At 48.7% G+C, this 18512-nt stretch overlaps 1 protein-coding gene across 1 annotated transcript; it reads right to left on the bottom strand.

The window, feature by feature from the left end:
* Positions 1-2792: 2792 nt before the first annotated feature.
* Positions 2793-12403, bottom strand: Pfdn4 (prefoldin subunit 4). Its single transcript, XM_021193151.2, has 4 exons — positions 12165-12403; positions 6521-6628; positions 5553-5693; positions 2793-3183 (listed from the first exon to the last, which is right to left on the bottom strand). Exons 1-4 carry the CDS (start codon positions 12186-12188, stop codon positions 3052-3054), a joined length of 405 nt encoding a protein of 134 aa, XP_021048810.1. The 5' UTR covers positions 12189-12403; the 3' UTR covers positions 2793-3051.
* Between the last annotated feature and the right edge of the window lie 6109 nt (positions 12404-18512).

Below are 18512 nucleotides of genomic sequence, written 5' to 3'. Positions count from 1 at the left end.
GGAGGTTGGGGAGCTCGAGGGCACACAGCCAGCATGGAGAAAGACCTTCCTGCTGTGTCATCCAAGGGAGGCAGAGGACAACCAAGGGGGACCAGACGCATTCTATAACAAGTCATTAGTTAACACTGACCCAATTCTAGTGCAGGGCCCTCAGGCCCTCGTTGTCTCTTGATTTGAAGAAGTTTCTATTTGGATTTTTTTTTTTTACATTTTATTTTTAATGATGTGTATGTTTCTATATGGGGGTATTTGCATGAGTGTAGGGTGTATGTGCCCTCTGAGGCCAGAAGATGATGACGGATTCCCTGGAGCTCAAGTTACAGGTAGATGTGAGCCACCCAGCCTAGGCGCTAGGTCCTCTGCAAGAGCAGTACTGGCTCTCAGCTTTTAACCACTGAGTTAAACCCTTGGCTTCTGAGACAGTCTTGCTGTATAGCCCATGCTAATTTGGGTCTCACTGTATCACCTATTTCCTCACACCCCTCTCATTTCTCTAATAGCGCGTTAACTAAAAGCTTGAAAAAGAAAAATCCTTGTGAGAGTCATGCTAGAATCTTTCTTTGGCAATTTAATCTTGGCTTGGAATCCAAGCCTGGTGGTGCATGCCTTCGATCCCAGCATTTAGGAGATAGAGACCCGTGGATCCCTGAGTTCAAAGCCAGCCTGATCTACATTTTGAGTTCCAGGACAGCCAGAATATAGAGACGACCCCCTCCCCATCTCAAAGTTTAAACAGTTTGTCCCAAGGTTGGAGAGGTGGCTCTGCAGTTAAGGCAGCTTGCTGCTTTTACAGAGAACCTAGGTTTGGTTCCACACTGAGTGGCCTACAACTGTCATTTACTCCAGCTCTACAGGACCTGACACCCTCTTCTGGCCTCAGTAAGCACTTGCACTTAAGTCTGCCTGTAAGCCAGGGTGGGTCACACACAAATTAAAAATAAATCTCAAAATGTGTCTTTAAGAATTTTAGAGATTATCTATTCGTCTATCTTTAAGTTTATTTGTAAACTCTTAACATTGCCGTGCTTATCCTTGAAAGTTAAACAATCTTCTAAAATTATACTAAGAATGAGTAGCCTCACTCTTGTATGACCCTTTCCTGGATATTCTGGCCTACTAGCGCCATCTGCTGGGAAGTTAATGTAGCGGTCTTCCACTCTTCAGAACAAGCTAGTGGTGTTTTGGACGAGAACTATCCGGCACAGGCACTGTTTGGGGAGGTGATGAGGTCCAGCCTTGCTAGAGGAAGGGTATCACTGTGCGTGGGAGATCACTGTGCGTGGGAGAAGGCCTCCCCCGACTTCCAGTTCGGTCTCCCCGCTGTATGCTTTCAGATAGGATCTCTCGGCTTTCTGCTGCCATGTTTCCCGGCCAAGACAGATTGAGCTCTTCCCTCTGTAAGCTTGCCTTGGTCACACTGTTTCACCATAGCAACAGGAAATTAACTAATACACATGTCTTTTAGGGGAGGGAATGAGAGCGTATACTCATCTCAAAAGACAAACAAAAAACCAGTTGTCTGATTTCTACATCTTTATCAATTTAATGACAATGCACTAAAAATCTAAAACGAACTTACTAAAAATATTAACATGTTGAAACCAGCAAACAGCTCAGCAGGTAAAGGCAAACGTGATAACCCGAGTTCAAGCGCCTAAACCTACACAGCGGAAGATAATCCCACAGTGGCCCTCTGACCTTCACACACACCCAAACCCAAATGCTTAAAAGAATGTAAGCAAACATTTCCTTCTACAGACCTCAGTTTCTAAACTGTGCTTTCCTGTTTGAAGACATGAATCACTTGGGCTGAATATTACCAACATCTGTAACAGGTACATGTGTTACATACGACTAAGACTCCGGGTTATACGTATTGTTAGCACGTGACGACAGTGCTTTGGCTGTGAAGCCGTGTGGGAGGTGTAGGCTGGGCCTCACTCGAGCTTCACCAGCAGCCTCTGAAGTCAGGTGGCATGACGTCACACACCTTTAATCCTGGGCCTCGGGAGGCAGAGGCAGGTGGGTCTTTGGAGTTCAAAGCCAGCCTGGTCTACATGTTGAGTTTCAGGCTAAGCAGGACTACACAGGGAGCTCCTATCGTAAACTAAACAAACGTTTCCTTGGCGGCTGGAGAGCTGGCTATGCTCTTGCAGAAAACCTGGGTTTAGTTCCCAGCACCCAAATCCAGTGGCTCACCAACACAGCCTGTGCCTCGGTCGGGCGCCAACACAGGGTACTGATTCTCACACACACACACACAAACACAGAGTACACAGATTCACACACATGAATAAAAATAATAAATCATTAAAAATAAAACAGAAAGACCCTTCCCCTTGTGGGAAATCTCAGCAGCTACTTCACCACATTTTATTGGAGTGTGTGTGCGCATGCGTGCATGCCTGTGCATGCGTGTGTGTGCATGCGCGTGCATGCGTGTGTGCATGCATGGATGTGTGCGTGTGTGTGCATGCATGCGTGTGCGTGTGTATGCGTGTGTGCATGTGTGCGTGTGTGCATGTGTGCGTGTGTGTGCGCATGCATGCATGCGTGTGTACGTGTGCATGTGTGTATGTGTGTGTGTGCATGTGTGTGTGTGCGCGTGCGCGTACATGTGTCCATGTGGAGGTCAGAGGACAACTTGCAGAAGCTAGTTCTTTCCCTCTACAACGCAGCTCCCAGAGATCAAACTCAGCCACCGGGGTTGTCAGTGAGCACTCTCAGCCACTGGACCATCTCTGTCGGATACTATGGCTTCTTAGGAATGAAAATTGAAAACAGACAAAGACTTTAACCAATTTTAATAACATGACATAAAGCTCCTAAAATTGATACAATCATTATGCAAAATACATACATGAACACTGTCTTTTTTTAAAAATATAAAATAAATAAGCAAGACATGTGAAAATAGGCGTTTCCATTAATTAAATGAAAATTCTTAAAAAAGAAAGTTTTCCTTTTGTTTCATTTGGAGAAGGGAAATTATCATTTAAGACAATATTCAAGTTTATTAAAACAAGATGAAAAAAAAGTATTATAAAATGTTTAGCTTTCATCTGCCTCGAGGTTTATGTTGCTGCCAAATTTCGCGTATAGCTGCACCTTCAGGTCGGCTAACACCCGCTGGATGGATGCCACTCTGGACTCTAAGGCATCGATCTCTTCTTGCAAAGTTTTCTGGAAAAGAAACAGTTTAAATTAACTAGCTTCAGCTGGATGACCTATGAGTACAGAGTCTGGAATAATGGCAAGAATCTGAGGTGAAAACCTCTAAACTGGTTGGGAGCAGAATAACAATAATCAGATCAAGCCCAAGGCTGGAACGGGCAGCACTTACTCAGCCAACAGCAGCTCATGGTGCGGCTGTGGCTGTGGCTGCGGCTGCGGCTGCGGCTGCAGCTTCAGTCTCTGCTGAGATTTGAACTTGGGGCCTCGAGAAGAGCAACCAGGACTCTTAACCTCTGAGCCATGCTCCAGCCTCTATTTTTATGTTTTTATTTATGTGTGTGTATGAGTGTGTGTTTGTCCATGAGTGCAAAGCTCAGCATGTCTCAAGAGGCTGTCCCCGGAGCCAGAGTCACAGGAGGCTGTGAGGCACCATGTGGGTGCTGGGAATGGAACTTGGGAACGGAACTTGGGTCGTCTGGAAGAGCAGCCAGCGCTTATAGCCCCCGAGCCATCGCAGCAGTCCGTTCTCAAGGTTTACCAGATATAGATTTAATCAGCGGCAAGTTTGGTTTTAGAAGTCTGAAGCGGAGACTATCGTTTTAAGTTACAAAGCTAACAAAGCAACAATACTGGGGCAGCTGTCACTGAGTTCTCACACACTGGGTGGCTGGAAGGCACCCGGGGTTAACATCACACACCTCTCTACGGCTAAGGTGGCCTGAGCCCATGCTGCGTGTAATAATTAAAAACCAATCTACTATCGCAGGCTAGGCACTGGCCCGCAGTCTCCGTCTATTCCCAGCCAGATACAAAGCCGAGACAGCAATGTTTCCCCTTACCAAGGCCTCTCCCACCAACACTGGCTCTGCCTCAACAGAGCCTGGAAACCCCTGTCTTGGTCCCTGTGGGAAGCTGTGGGTGCCCATGCTCCACTCTACCTTTCCCCTGGAGCTTAGTCCTTGCCCAATCTTCCTGTCCCCAAGCCTGGCCAAATTCCGCCTCGGCTAAGTTCTTTCTCTCTGGCTCAACGGAGTCGCAGCCAAAGAGAAAACACCAGGCCATCTTAGTTTAGAACCAACAGATAACACAACCGCTGGGCTCGGAGTCTACGGTCCCAAACTGTTCTGTTAGAAGTCTTCCAGTGGCTGATCCTGGAGGATCCGCCCCCCGAATCTAACAGCCCCTGGGCTACATCGCATTTGCTTTGCTCCCACCTCTCCAACCAAAAAGGCGAGTTCCCTTCTCCTGTGTTCCCTCTTCCTCTCTGGGACCTGGAAGGCCCACCTCCTCCTCACCCAGTGATTGACTTCTTGTCATCTTTATTATCTAATCAATTAATTACAGGAAAATCCAGCTACAATCCCAGCCATGACCAAGCTTCTTGATCAAGTATTGAAAGAACACAAGTTTCTAAACCTGAACCAAGACTTATGTCTAAGATCGCTCGCTCACTGAAACATTACTGCAACATGATATCAGAAACAAATTAATGCTAATAAGGCCACTGAAGGTAAATCAATGCCCATCACAACATTAAGATGGCCTCAAATAAATCCTAGGACAGTGGTGTGCTGGAGGCCTGTATTGCTCCAGATCAATGTGTGGGATAAATGGGCATTTTATAGAGGTAGTGCTCCTCATACCCATGTGTGCAGTGCTCCTCACACAGTGACCCACGTGTGCAGTGCTCCTCATACCTGTGTGCAGTGCTCCTCCCACAGTGGCCCACGTGTGCAGTGCTCCTCCCAGTGACCCACGTGTGCAGTGCTCCTCACACACTGACCCATGTGTGCAATGCTCCTCATACCTGTGTGCAGTGCTCCTCCCACAGTGGCCCACGTGTGCAGTGCTCCTCACACACTGACCCACGTGTGCAGTGCTCCTCACACACTGACCCACGTGTGCAGTGCTCCTCACACACTGACCCACGTGTGCAGTGCTCCTCCCACAGTGGCCCACGTGTGCAGCAGTTACACAGACAGGGAGGGGAAGAGGAGGAGAGGGCTCTAACAGAGAAACAGGTTCCTCACTGACAGGCCACCAGACAGTGCAGACCCAGGGGCTCTTTTCACTTTGCAATACACTGAGCATCTCAACGTCATCAGCAGAAGCATAGCTCTGGGGTCAGAAGACGGCGGTCATGTGCCATTCCAGGAAGCCTTGGCCTCTCTGAGCCTCTGTTCCTCATTCTAGACTGTGCTACTGATGGACTGCTATTTGGATTAATGAGAACCACCCTGGCAGGGTGCTCAGAGCCTTACCTGTCATCAGAGCCTCACCCGTTACTCCCCTGCATCGGTAATTATGCATTCTCTATAATGAAATACTTCCCAACTTGAAAATTGGATTCCTTTGCCCGGGGCAAGATTCCCACATACCTTTGCATCTTCTAACATTTCCTGTGTTTCTTCTTGAGAATGGCTAATGAAAACGTCTCCGATCTGGTAGGGAATCATTAAGCAGTCGTCATCCGCCAGCATGATGTCATCACAGGCATCCTCTAAGTTCTGGAGGTGTTTCTATCAGGCAAGAGAGCAACTATGGAGACATGCTCAGGATTTCCTCACAGAGCAGCAGGCTCTCACACAGGGACCTGGGCTACAGCAGCTACTGTCAGATGCAGAGAAGTGTCACAGGGACTCACTTAGGAGCCAGCTTGACGACAACTACCCTCTAGGTAGCTTTAAAGTGTAAACAGCAGGTGTCCACAGCTAATCAGGTCTCCTAAGTTAACAGTTCCCACTCTGAGAATCCGCTCACCCCAGGAAAACAAAACTGAAGCACCAGGAGGTGCGCTTTCCGCTCTCTGCCCTGCTTGCTGAAGAGGGTGTGAGCACACATCCAAGGCAATGCACCAGAACTGAGTACCCGAGAGAACTACACGCGATGGAGCTGAGCACAGGCCTTGAGAGTTACAGTCACGCGGCATCAGCATGCCTCCCTAAATCTGCTCCAGGATCATTAAACACGGATGCAGTTTTACTGGCAGCCAGATTCACAGGCATGGCTACAGAACTGCACCGGGAAAACCCGCCCTGGACCCAACAGCCTCGCTCTTTAAGAGCACAAATGACTTCTTGTGCTGGGCTCAGTTTCCCACTCCTCAGTCACCTATACCCATATGTATCAGGAGGCTGAGGCAGGAGAATTATGATTCTGAGGATAGCCTGGACTACATGGTAAATTGTAGGACAGTTTGACAAAGGAGGACCCTGTCTCAAACCAACAAACACACTCTGTATTAGCTAACTCAGGTCTAAGGGCCACAGTCTGGGGGCTGACACCTGCTGATGGTCAGGGCTAAGGGCTACAGTACAAACTTAAAGCAGACGTATGTATCCGGTACCTTCTTCACTTCTATTTCCTCCTTTAGCTCTGTGATGCGACTCGTATTCCGAGCAAATTTGTTTATTTTTTGCTGATCTTCGAAAGTAACATTGACATCCTCTGCAGCCTGAAAAAGATGTTTAAATTTTTTTTGTAGAATTTCGATGGAGCAGTTACACTCTGGTATCTTACACTGTGACGAAATACCCAAGTACACCCTCCACCCTAAGACAGCCGAGGGGCACAAGGCTATAAGATATCACAAAGGGCCGGGCGTGGCGGCGCACGCCTTTAATCCCAGCACTCGGGAGGCAGAGGCAGGCGGATTTCTGAGTTCGAGGCCAGCCTGGTCTACAAAGTGAGTTCCAGGACAGCCAGGGCTATACAGAGAAACCCTGCCTCGATAAAGAAAAAGAGAAAAAAGATAACACAATTGCGTCACGCTTATGATCTGCTCATGACTCTACAATCTTTCCCATTATTCTATAGGATCATTCATGAGCAAATGTTTGAAATATAAAAAGTAATTAATGAATGTCCCAATAATAACAATTTTTTTTTAAAAAAGTTGATGGTGGCTCAAACCTTTAATCCTAGCACTTGGAAGGCAGAAGCAGGCAGATCTCTGAATTTGAGGACAGCCTGGTCCTCAGAGTGAGTTCCCGGACAGGCAGGCTACACAGAGAAACCCTGTCGTAGGAAACCAAAATAGTAATGATAATAAAAGCCACTTGCCCAAAGGGCAGAATTTCCCAAGCTGGGACACTGTTTCCCCAAGATATTTCCAGCAAGCAAAATGTTCCATGGTCACACACCCTTAGTGACCATCTTGCAGAGACTGTTTCTGGAGTAATCATCATACGTGTTGATGACCTATAGCTAGGTCATCATACGTGTTGATGGCTCTACTCCATACACTTAGATTCTGTATTTATTTTAAGGTTGGGAATCCACTATCGGGTGATGAAAACTGAGTTTCATATTTAATATTTGATACGCTTAAATCTGTAGACAAAGGTAAGTGTTTAGACAACAAAGCATCTATAAAATAACAAAAACGGCTAACACAGCCTGAGGTCCTACTGCACGCTTTGAACGCTAACCCCAGAGTCTTATGAGAGCATCACCAACATCACCGCTTCATAGATGGCCAGAGGCTGCAGAATTTAGATAATGTGGCCAAACCACACAGCCAGTAAATGGACACACTTTGATTCGAATGCAAGCAGTCTGTCCCCAGGGTCAAGTATCCCTATGGCTGCAAATACAAGAGTTCCTGTTCAGTCATGGGACATGGCTGGACGTTCTTAGACTGCTTCAATTCTTCCAGGGGTTTCAATATACTAGAAAAGAAAATTAAATACTACACATTCCTTCCAGTGTCTTAGTAAAGAACAAGTGTACTTGACAATGACTGAAAGGACTACAGAAAGGCCCTACTAGCTGACATGATACACCTCTCAGCACATGAGGCTGAGGCAGGAGGATTACCAGTTTGAAGCTAGCTTTAGATGAATAGAGAAATCATGTCTCCAAAAGCTCATGGAGCTGGAGAAATGCCCTGTGGCTAAGAGCACTTAGTGCTCTTCCAAAGGATCTAAGTTCATTTCTCAGGACCCACATTAGGTGGCTCACAACTGCCTGTGACTCTAGGTCCAAGGGATCTGGGGCCTTCGCCTGGCTTCTGCAGGCACATGCATGCACGTGTGTGCAAACACATGGCATATACACAGGAACACACACATATACACAAACAAAAATAAAACCTTTAACAAAGAAAGGGCTCTCACTGAAGCTACACTGATATATAATAACATTATAGATAATATACCATATTGGAATTAATAAATGAAGGTCAGTAAGAATGGTTGGTTCTTCTGCCAAAAGCAGAAGTTCACAGATCCACATTCCACCCATTCCTGGTCCCCTGTAAGCTATGGCATAAGGTGTGCATACAAAAACTTCTCCAGAGGTTGTACGGTAACCTGTAGGCTCAAGACAAGGCTCAGTAGCCCAGACAGGTGTTGGAATCTAGGCGCTCATCCCAACAAGCAACTGCGCATGCCCCAAGCCCGACAACTGCGCATGCCCCAAGCCCGACATCAGCCCTAATGCGTACGGTCAGAGTCCGTCTCATCAGGTGTGCACAGCGCAGTGATCAGCACTGAGCTTCATCAGCTCCATCAGCACAGGGGGAGCACCAGACACTCCACATACACGAGGATGGCGAAGATGGCGAGACCTGTATCCTGGTTGCTTTGCCTATGAGAATTATCAACCTCCCAGAGAACCTTGAAGACTCCCTGCTTAACTTTGGAGTTCACAGAGCCCCCAAGCCCTAGAACGCATTTACAGGGATGTCTGTCACCACGAAGACTTTAAGGGCAACTCAGGTGAGAGGCTCTACACAACAGTGGTGAAAGGTTTCTGAGTTAGAATCTAAATTATGATAGATCAGACTCAAAAATATTTCGACATCAATGAGTGTTGCAAGTTGGCTGTTTCTATTTTTCCAAAGCAGGTATTTCCCAACATAGCCCTGACAAACAGCGGCCACCAGCAGCCACTTGGTCCCTGGGACCGAGTTCCTTGGAGTGGTTTTTCTCCTACGGTTAAGACTGTAGTTGGGGGTGGTCCCCAGCAGTAGCTAAGAAACTGACACCCATGATCCCGAGGAGCAAAAGCTCCCAGAACACCTCTTGTTTCTTTCTAAGGTGCTAGGGACTGAGCTGAGGGCCTTCACATCCTGGCCAAGCATGTCCATACAGCTATACCCCAACCCCCTTCTACATTCCTTGAATTGCATTTTGGCAGGAAGATAGCAATTTTTAGCTGGCGTGCAAGGACATCAAGAAGTTGATTTAGTCCCCCAAACCATATGCAAAACAGGCAGACACTGCAAGGTGTCCAACCTTTTGACCCTATGGCATGATACCATCTACAATCACAGCTATCCTTGAGACGGAAGGCTGCAAGGTGAGCATGCCTGACATGTGACATGACATCCTCTGGAAGGGGTCTGAGCAGCTTTCAACAGTTTCCAAAGAGACCTGAAGTTCAGAGGGCTAGCAACCCCTATCTTAGGCAAAGGTGGGTGGGCACAGTGGTGACTGGAGGGGTTGTTGTCTACTGCTCAGGCAGGAGTAAGGAAAGGCAGGGTGGACTCCAAACCAGGCATGTGGAACTTGAGGTAGCCTGTGCCACTCCCTGGAGCCACTCCTGATCTGTCATCTGTGAAATGAAGAAGGCATTTCTCCCTTACAGGGATGGTCCAATGAGTCCTGAGTGCACAGGGCCTGTGTGCAGTCACCCTTCAGTAAAGGATAGCCAAGTACGTTGCCTGTTCCATATTGTTTCCAAAGGCTAAGCTAGATCAGTTGGTAGAGGGCTTGCCTGGCACAGTAAAGGCCTCAGTTTCATCCCAGCACTGTATAAAACCAGGTGTGCTGGGACAAACCTGCAGCCGTGTCAGGAGGTGGAGGCAGGAGGATTAACAGTTCAAGGTCACCCTCAGCTGCATAGTGAGTTTGAGGCCAGCCTGGGCTACGTGAGAAATGAAGGAAGAATGGCAAAAAGGATCACTGTAGATTTAAGGGAATTCTGCTAGTTACAAGAGACATGACTTGCTCCAAATTCACGAAGTAAGCTGCCCTGGGCCACGACTACACCCTGGCCTCAGTAACATCTTACGGGATTGAAAGAGGAAGCAGACTATATATACTCCGTTCCAAATTCAGCTGCTGAGGGTTGGGTCCCCAGCCAAAGTTCTCCACAATTTCAGCTGACAGTCAGGTCTCTAAGAGTTCCAGACCAGCCAAAGCTACACAGTGAGACCTTGCCTCAAAAAAGCCAAACCAAGGACAATGCCTGTCTTGGAACTGACCAGTGTAACCTACCACTGAGAGTACAGTATAACGAGAGGCAAAATGAACCCGTTCCTACTTGGCCAAATCACCGTGGCCCCGGACTCTACTCTGCTACCGTGTGATATTTTGTGGGTGACAGACCAGGATGAGGGGCTCTTTCTAATTCTGAAGCCTCCCCGGGCTCAGCAGCCATTCCCTCTTAAATGAACTGTGAAATGTTGACCATCACCCGTCAGTGGTCAGAGGCACTGACTATGCGGTGCCAACAGCGAGAACACAAACGAAGGCATTCTAAAGGGGCCTTACGAAGTAGAGCGAAAGCAACTGTCTTCAGTTAGGCGCCTCTCATCAGAGACGGTCGGATGGACGGACAGATGGAGGACAGACAAGGAGCACGTGGGGGGGGGGGCAGAGAGACAGAGACAAAGATGAAGACACAGACAAGGAGCCTGAGAGAGGCAGAGACAGACACAGACAGACAGACAGACAGACAGACAGGAGCCTGGAGTGCAAATGCTCTTTAAATCCCAGCTTTTCTTCTGCGCTTCAGTTCCCACTTCAGCTAAATGTGAATAAATACAAAATCTCCCAAAAGGTTGACACAGCAGATCAAAATAAATAGCAAATGCTAGAACTGTCCGGAACACACTGTGAAGCCCCAGTAGCCACTGGCTGTTTGCTTGTTTCCTTGTTTGTTCTTTTTTTCCCCTCCTCTGCAATTCTTTCGCTGTATTAGATACACCTGCACATCTGGAAACACGTTTACGTTATAAAAAACCCATATGGAAGTTTAGCTTAAGTTGGTGGCTCAAAGTATTGGCTCAAAGAGTTGCAAAGCCATGTCTACTGCCTGTCATGCATGAAGCCCCGGGTCCACCACACCAGCACACCAAAAGCCAGGGGTAGTGGCACACACCAGTGATTCCAGCACCTGGAAGGTGGAGGCAGGAGAATCAGAAATTCAAAATCATGTCTGACTGCATAGGGAGCCGTGGTGTACACACACACACACACACACACACACACATACACGTCCGTGTCTTTCAAAAGTGTGATAAGACATCACACCGAGCCCCATGAACAATGATCGGACGTCGTTATTAAAATGATGAAGAGCTCTAATTTGGCCAAACAAAATCACCAGATCCAGCATCTCGCCAGATGAGTCACCAGGGAATGGCTGGGTGACTGTAAAGTGTGCGGGGCACAACGTGGGGACCCGTGTCCTTCCTAATGGCTGGGGAAAGCCCGGAGAGCCACCACGCTAGCTCGGGCCGACTGCTCTCAACGCCGATTAGACACTGGGTGCACGGACAGAGCATGGACAGACCCGGGCGGAGCACAGAGATGCGGGAGCGGAGGCCGCGGGACGCGGGAGCGGAGGCCCCGGGACGCGGGAGCGGAGGCCCCGGGATGCGGAGCGGACGCCCCGGGACGCGGGAGCGGAGGCCCCGGGACGCGGGAGCGGACGCCCCGGGACGCGGAGCAGAGGCCCCGGGACGCGGAGCGGACGCCCCGGGATGCGGAGCACAGGCCCCGGGACGCGGGAGCGGACGCCCCGGGATGCGGAGCACAGGCCCCGGGACGCGGGAGCGGACGCCCCGGGATGCGGGAGCCCGACCCGGTGCCCGGGGAGATGCACGACCCTGAGCAGGCGAGGCGGTTGCCATGACGGCGAGCCGAGGGAACAGTAGTACCCGGCGCGGGCCCCGGCCCCTCGGACACCTCACCTCCTCAGACCCCGGCCCCCCGCGCCCCGGCCCACGGCTCCTCGGACCCCGGCCCCGCCGCACTCACCGCCTTCTTCATGGTGGCCGCCATCTTGGACTGGACCACGGGGCGCGGGGGAAGACCTCCGGGCGTGCGTCACCCCCCGAGGTCCCTCTCGAGCCCTGCTGAGCCACACCGCCCCCTAAAGCACAGCCCCGTCTCAACACTGCTGCTATCTATGTCTCTGAACTGTGGATTCCCGGGGCAAGGACTCAGGAAACAAAACTATGACCTGGGAACACTTGGTATCTTCCAATTAAAGGGACAGGCAGCTTCTCTCTCGGCCGGCATAAATACCAAACGCGGCCGCTAGGTCCCAGCCACGGCCAGCAGGGGGAGCGCTGGGTACCACCCAGCTGCATGGCCTGGGAGGCTTAAATTGTTTTTCCATTTATTCAACAACCTAGTGAGAAGCTAGGGAGGCTAAGGGCGTGACTTCGGCAAAGTGTTTGGTAAATCACTTTGGTCAAGTATTTGCACTCAAGCATGGGAACCTGAGTTCGATCTACAGCCCCTACCACATGAAAACCCAGTGCTGGCGAAGCTGCAAGCTGAAGGCCACCCTTGAAGTTGGTCTTAGCTTGTATGCCACTGATCACTGCAGGGGACACTAGGGGATTAGCCAGGAGTAGATGAAGCCAAAGATAGGTGACCCCAAAAAAGATCTAGAGCAGTGGTTCTCAACCTTCCTAATGCTGAGACCCTTTAATACAGTTCCTTATGTTGTAGTGACAACCCCACCATAAAAAGTAGTTTTGTTGCTACTTCATTATGTAAATTTGCTACGGTTCTGAACCGTAATGTCAATAAATATCTATTTTCTGAAAGAATTAGGCAGTTTCTGTAAAGGGGTCGCGATCTATAGGCTGAGAACCGCTGACCTAGAGAGCTATAACAAACTTAAATGCTCAGATAATAGCTTACTGGACGGTTGCTTGGCTGTTTATACTTAGAGATAGGGTCTCGCTATGTAATCCTAGCGGACCTGGAACTAGCTATGTAGACCAAGCTGGCCTCAAACTCACAGAGATCCTCCTGCCTCTGCTCTCCCAGCGCTAGGATCAAAGGTGTGCTCCATCATGTGCAACTGAAATGAATTCTTTTATGTGTTTAAAATTAAATTGGTTCAGCAATATGTCTTCCACTCGCTCAAATATGTTAGCCTGCGAAGACTGCCCACCCAGGGCCCAGTGGGCACCGGGCTTTGTCAGTAACCAGGGCCACTGTTAACTTCGGTAGCCAAGACTTTGCTCTCGGAAAGTCGGAGCTCCAAGGGCAGAAGAGCTTAGAGTATTGGGGTGGGAGCCATTGTCTCATTTACCAAGGGACAGGGAGGACCGAGTGTGAGCCGCAGGACCGTAAAAGCACAGCTGGGCGTTCCTGCATCTCTGCCAGTCCCTCCTATGATGATCCTCATACGAGGGCATGCAAAGGAGGGGGGAGCCACAAAGGCATGCAAAGGAGGGGGAGAGGGGCAGATCTCGCCTGTCTGCTTATGACGCAGTGATTCTCAACCTTCCCAATGGGACCCTTTAATACAGTTCCTCATGTTGTGGCGACCCCCAACCATTAAATTATTTCATTGCTACTTTACAACAGTAATTTTGCCATTGTTATAAATTGTAATGTAAATATCAGACATGCAGGATGTCTGATACTTGACCCTGGTGAGAGGGCCATTCGACCTTCCAAAAGGATCGCGACCCACAGGTTGAGAACCATGTACCCGTTTGGTTACAATCTATCTCCTATCATTACAATGCAGTCCTGCTCATTGCCTGCATGCCATCAAGCCCTCTGGATATAATGAACTTGGAGCCCTCAGACTGAAGTCCTAACACCCTCCTGAGGAAGGTTGGCCATTTGCACTCTGCTACTTAGCAATTGCACATAGAATCAAATCTGGGGACCTGGAGTTACGGTGGCAACACTTTTGAAGAATTCCTTTGTATATACCACAAACCCCAGACCTGAACTCTGTAACCCTTGGACCAGACTTAAAGGGAGAGCTAGTGTCTGGGTGCAGTGCTCATGGAGACTCTGTAGTTAGTGGCATGTTGACTTATGCTGCATGTCAAACAGATAAAGTACCCCGTCCCCCTGGCACCTTGCTATCTACTGACAGGAGACAGACCACAAACAAAGCGTTAAATAAGGATAGTGTGTCAGAGAGGGTGGTTAGTGTGAATGTGACTGACTGCCCCAGCAAGGGAAACATGCAGCTTTCCTCAGGAGAACTCCACCAGAGAGGCATGAAAAAGAAAGAGAAAACAAATTCAATTGGAAGTGGGTGTTGTCCAAGCATGTCCTAGCTTTAGACTGCGTCACACAGGGATGGTGAGCATATTTGTCGTTTTGTGGCCGTGTGTGTGTGCGCGTGCATGTGCGCGCGCAAGTGCCCCTCCCCCAAGATCCTGCAGCATCTCTTTGAATCCTTGGGCTTGAGGAGGAAAAGCCTGAGTGGCAGGAGCCGCAAATCTCGCTAGCAGGAAGTAATTTGATCCTCTGACTGCAGGGGGCGCCCAAGGACCGTGACTGAATTCTCAGTCATCCAAGCCCATTTCCCAATGTTTTGAACATCCTTTCATCTTATCCTGGGAATTTGTCCGTTTGTATTTGGCTCAAAAATGTTTGTAAGCTATTTTGTCCTGACAGGGTTTGAAATTCTCATGCCTCCCCACTGCACGTAGGACCCGACTAACTAAAATTCCAAACCAAGGCGCGCCTCCCTGTCTGATCATCGGGTAGCACTTTTCCCTGGAGAGACATGGACAAACATCTGCTCACTCCAGAAAGGAAAGCGATGGCAGAACCAAGTAAGGATGCCACACGAGTTCATTTAGTGAACCAATGAGTTTATCCCACCCGGGAGGGTGGGGGATGGGGTTACGTACAAGAGTTGAGGGGCCACTTGGAGGAATATGGAGGAATCAAAGTTACTCTTAGTCCAGTCAGTATGCCACCAAAATCCCCACTGACCACTGCAGCCAGACACTAGGTCTTTCATCTGAGTCCGGCCCAAGGGTGGCAGCTCCCAGGACGGAAAGGACACAGGGCTTCTTCCTTCCGGAAGATACAGGAGCAGGGCACCATCTTGGATGAAGAGGCCAGACCCCTCTCCAGTCATAGAACCTTCCAGCACCTTGCTTGACATTGGACTTGTTCACCTCCACAACTGTGAGAAGTTGCTTAGGAATTACCAATAACCCGGTCGCAGGGTTCTTTGTTACAGCGGCGCAGACTTACTGATACACTTCCCTTAAACACTCCCACCCTGGCAAGTGACTCTACAGCTCTCTATCCATTTCCTTTGGGAGCTATTTCTCTTCTTTTAAGTCAGGGCACCAAGGGAAACCGACCTTGCCTGCTCATTAATGGGTAAACTAATGTATGAAGGATTAAATGGCGGCATATTTAAGGACTAGAGAGTATTCTGAGATACAAGGTAGCTGCTGGTGCATTTGTTCAGTTACAATGTTCCAGAGTCCATATTCCTGTTCCATTTCTTCTTCCTGTGCCTAGCACGCTTCATGTAAACTGCGGTGCTGTGGGCACCTGAATAACTGCCTTTTATCACCAGGTGGCGCCATGACTCCAAATTTTAACTTTTCTTTGTACAAAGCCCTAGGAAAGGGCGGCAAAGGACACATAATCAAGTAAGCCACTCTCTGGGCCAAAATATAGTCATCTCTTGCTAGTTTCAAGTTGTAATTTTTTCCTAGAAGAGGTACATTTTTTTTCAAAGATATCCTGAATATATGGATTTTCAGATTTTTATGGCATAGACCGTTTACTGGACTAAGCATAAAGTTTAAGTGGCAGAGTGTTCGACTGGCATGCATAATGCTTTGAATTCGGTCCCCAGAACAACAAGAAGATGTGGGGTGAGGGGGGGCAAACCATTACCTAACCTGTTAACATTAGTGGTACCTGGCCCTGCAACTTTGACACTGAAAAAGAAGTCATAATTTAGGATCAGCAGTTGTTGCCCGATACCAGTTCCCTGGAGTGATCCATCCAGTGGGGATTCATTCAGAACCCTGTGTCCTCTCACTGAGGTGGGCACCGTCCTCACAGTACTGCTGCTCACAAACGGGTCTGACACGCGCTGAAGTGGACAGCTTAGATATTTATGGTTGTCTAAAGCACTTTGGATATTCTCTCACCTCTCCATTCCAGTAGTCAGACCTCAGCTTACTTTTAAAGACTACAAGTCCAGAGGAAGCCAATCAGATTCGCCAACACAGTACAAGCCCAGATCAAGCCAATCAGATTCGCCAACGCAGTACAAGCCCAGATCAAGCCAATCAGATTCGCCAACGCAGTACAAGCCCAGATCAAGCCAATCAGATTCGCCAACACAGTACAAGTCCAGATCAAGCCAATCAGATTCAGCAGTGCAATGAAAGCACCCAGTAAACCGTGGAGGGTGAGGGTGCTGCAGAGAATGGATTCCCAGAGGCCAGAGCACTGCGGGACCAGGAGCTCTCTGAAGCCACAATGAAAACGTCCTGACTTTGATGGGCTGATTTGGGGGACTGTAGGAGCCATCTATCAATCTAGGAGACTTCAGTGTCCTTCCATGAGGTTTGCGGTCATTGCATGCCCCAACCCTAGAATCTGTGCTCTTTCAGGCATCATTTCCCCAGTTCCTCCGATGAATCCTGCTGGAGGATATTGTGCTGCTTGCACTGTGAAGAATTTTATTGATATGTAGTAAAAAAGTTACTCCTTAAAACTCCAGCCAAGAAAATCAAGAAGACAGGAGGAAATGTGGCAATGTCGTTGAGGTTACAGTGAAGTGAGACTCTGGAGTGAAATTCCATCTAAAAAAAAAAAAAAAGCCCCCTCTGAAGGTTGCTACAGAGCATGCGTACACTTTGCCAACGCTCATGCTTTCTGCTTTATAAACCCCACACTGGAGGAACGTGTGTGGTTTTGTAAGTGTAAAGTGGACGTGGGTCTTGATGAGGAGTGACAGGCTGAGACCGTCCATCAAAGTCCCTCTGTGCTGTGATTCCAGAACAGCAGCTAGCGTCATGGAAGGAAGCAGCCAGCAATGATGACTAGTGGACGGTGCTCACGCTAGAGGGAAAACAAGACAAAGAGAAGGAGAGATCTCAGCTTGAAATCAACTGGGAATGTGGCTCGGTATCTATCGTGCACAAAGCTCTGGGTTCGATCCCCAGTACTGAATAAACCCAGCGTGTTGGTGCACACCTACGATCCCAGTACTCAAAGGCAAGCAAATCTCTCCCCTCTCCCTGCTGACCAGGAAATAAAGCTCCCAGCTACTGCTCCAACAGAATACCTGTCTACTTCCTGCCATGACCCTATAAAACTGCAAGCCCCCAATTAAATGCTTTCCTCTATAAGAGTTGCCTTATAGGAGGTCATAGTGTTTGTTTTGTCATAGCAACAGAAGGGTGACAGACAATGGGGATGACGCGGAATCTCTTCATTCTGTCTCAAGGTAGACTGTTACCAGAAATCTTTGTTCACCTCATGAGCATTTCACAACCAACATGCATCTATGCAGTGTTGCAGGAAGAGCGCACCTCCCGCAATCTGCACACAGATGCCGTGGTTCTGTGAGTGATGGGAACGAGGCTGCCTTAGAAGCCTCCCACTCTCCCAGGGCAGGGCAATCGAAACTCAGCTGAGACTGTTTTAAAGAAAAACGCTAAAGACTGCAAACCAACCTCCATTCATTTTGAATGCCTTGGCTCTCTAAATACTTAGAGGAGTCACACTCAAGGTCAGCTGGATGGATCGTGTATATCCCTCTGCAGAGCCTGTGATTGGCACCTTTAATTTTGTGTAAATGATCTTGGGTCTTGTGTTCAGATTCCCAAGAGAGTTATCAACACTGAGATTCATCTACTTGGTTGACAAAGGAAAAAACCCTAAGCTGATCGAGTCTTTGAGGGTTGGGGATGTGGCTCAGCTGGTAGGGCTCTTGTCCGGCACGCACAAAGCCCTGGGTCCCATCCTGAAGCAGTGCATAAACTGGACATGGTGGTGCATGCTCATAATCCTAGCTCTTGGGAGGTGGAGGGCCAGAAGTGAATGGCATCCTTAGCTACAGAGCGCATTTGAGGACATTAATACATGAGACTCTGACTCTCTTAAAAACAAAACAAAACAACTTTGAATTCAAGAATGTTATTCAAATATATTGATACTCGTGTGAGACAGTGAGAGGATCCCCGTGTGAGACAGAGGATCCCCGTGTGAGACAGTGAGAGGATCCCCATGTGAGATAGTGAGAGGATCCTCATGTGAGACAGTGAGAGGATCCTCGTGTGAGACAGTGAGAGGATCCCCGTGTGAGACAGTGAGAGGATCCTCGTGTGAGATAGTGAGAGAGAGGAT

This window comes from Mus pahari, chromosome 3, assembly GCF_900095145.1.
Source record: "Mus pahari chromosome 3, PAHARI_EIJ_v1.1, whole genome shotgun sequence".
Classification (NCBI taxonomy): domain Eukaryota; kingdom Metazoa; phylum Chordata; class Mammalia; order Rodentia; family Muridae; genus Mus; species Mus pahari.
Note: the sequence above shows the minus strand (reverse complement) of the source record. Positions and strands in the feature narration are given on the sequence as shown.

Bases quoted from the DNA above. Each gene is read 5' to 3' on its own strand.
- Pfdn4 (XM_021193151.2), bottom strand. From the start codon at position 12,188: ATGGCGGCCACCATGAAGAAGGCG. The intron at 5,694-6,520 runs GTACCGGATACA...CTTGCCTGATAG, and splicing joins AGGAAATAGAAGTGAAGAAG to AAACACCTCCAGAACTTAGA. The intron at 3,184-5,552 runs GTATGTGGGAAT...TTTCTTTTCCAG, and splicing joins AAATGTTAGAAGATGCAAAG to AAAACTTTGCAAGAAGAGAT.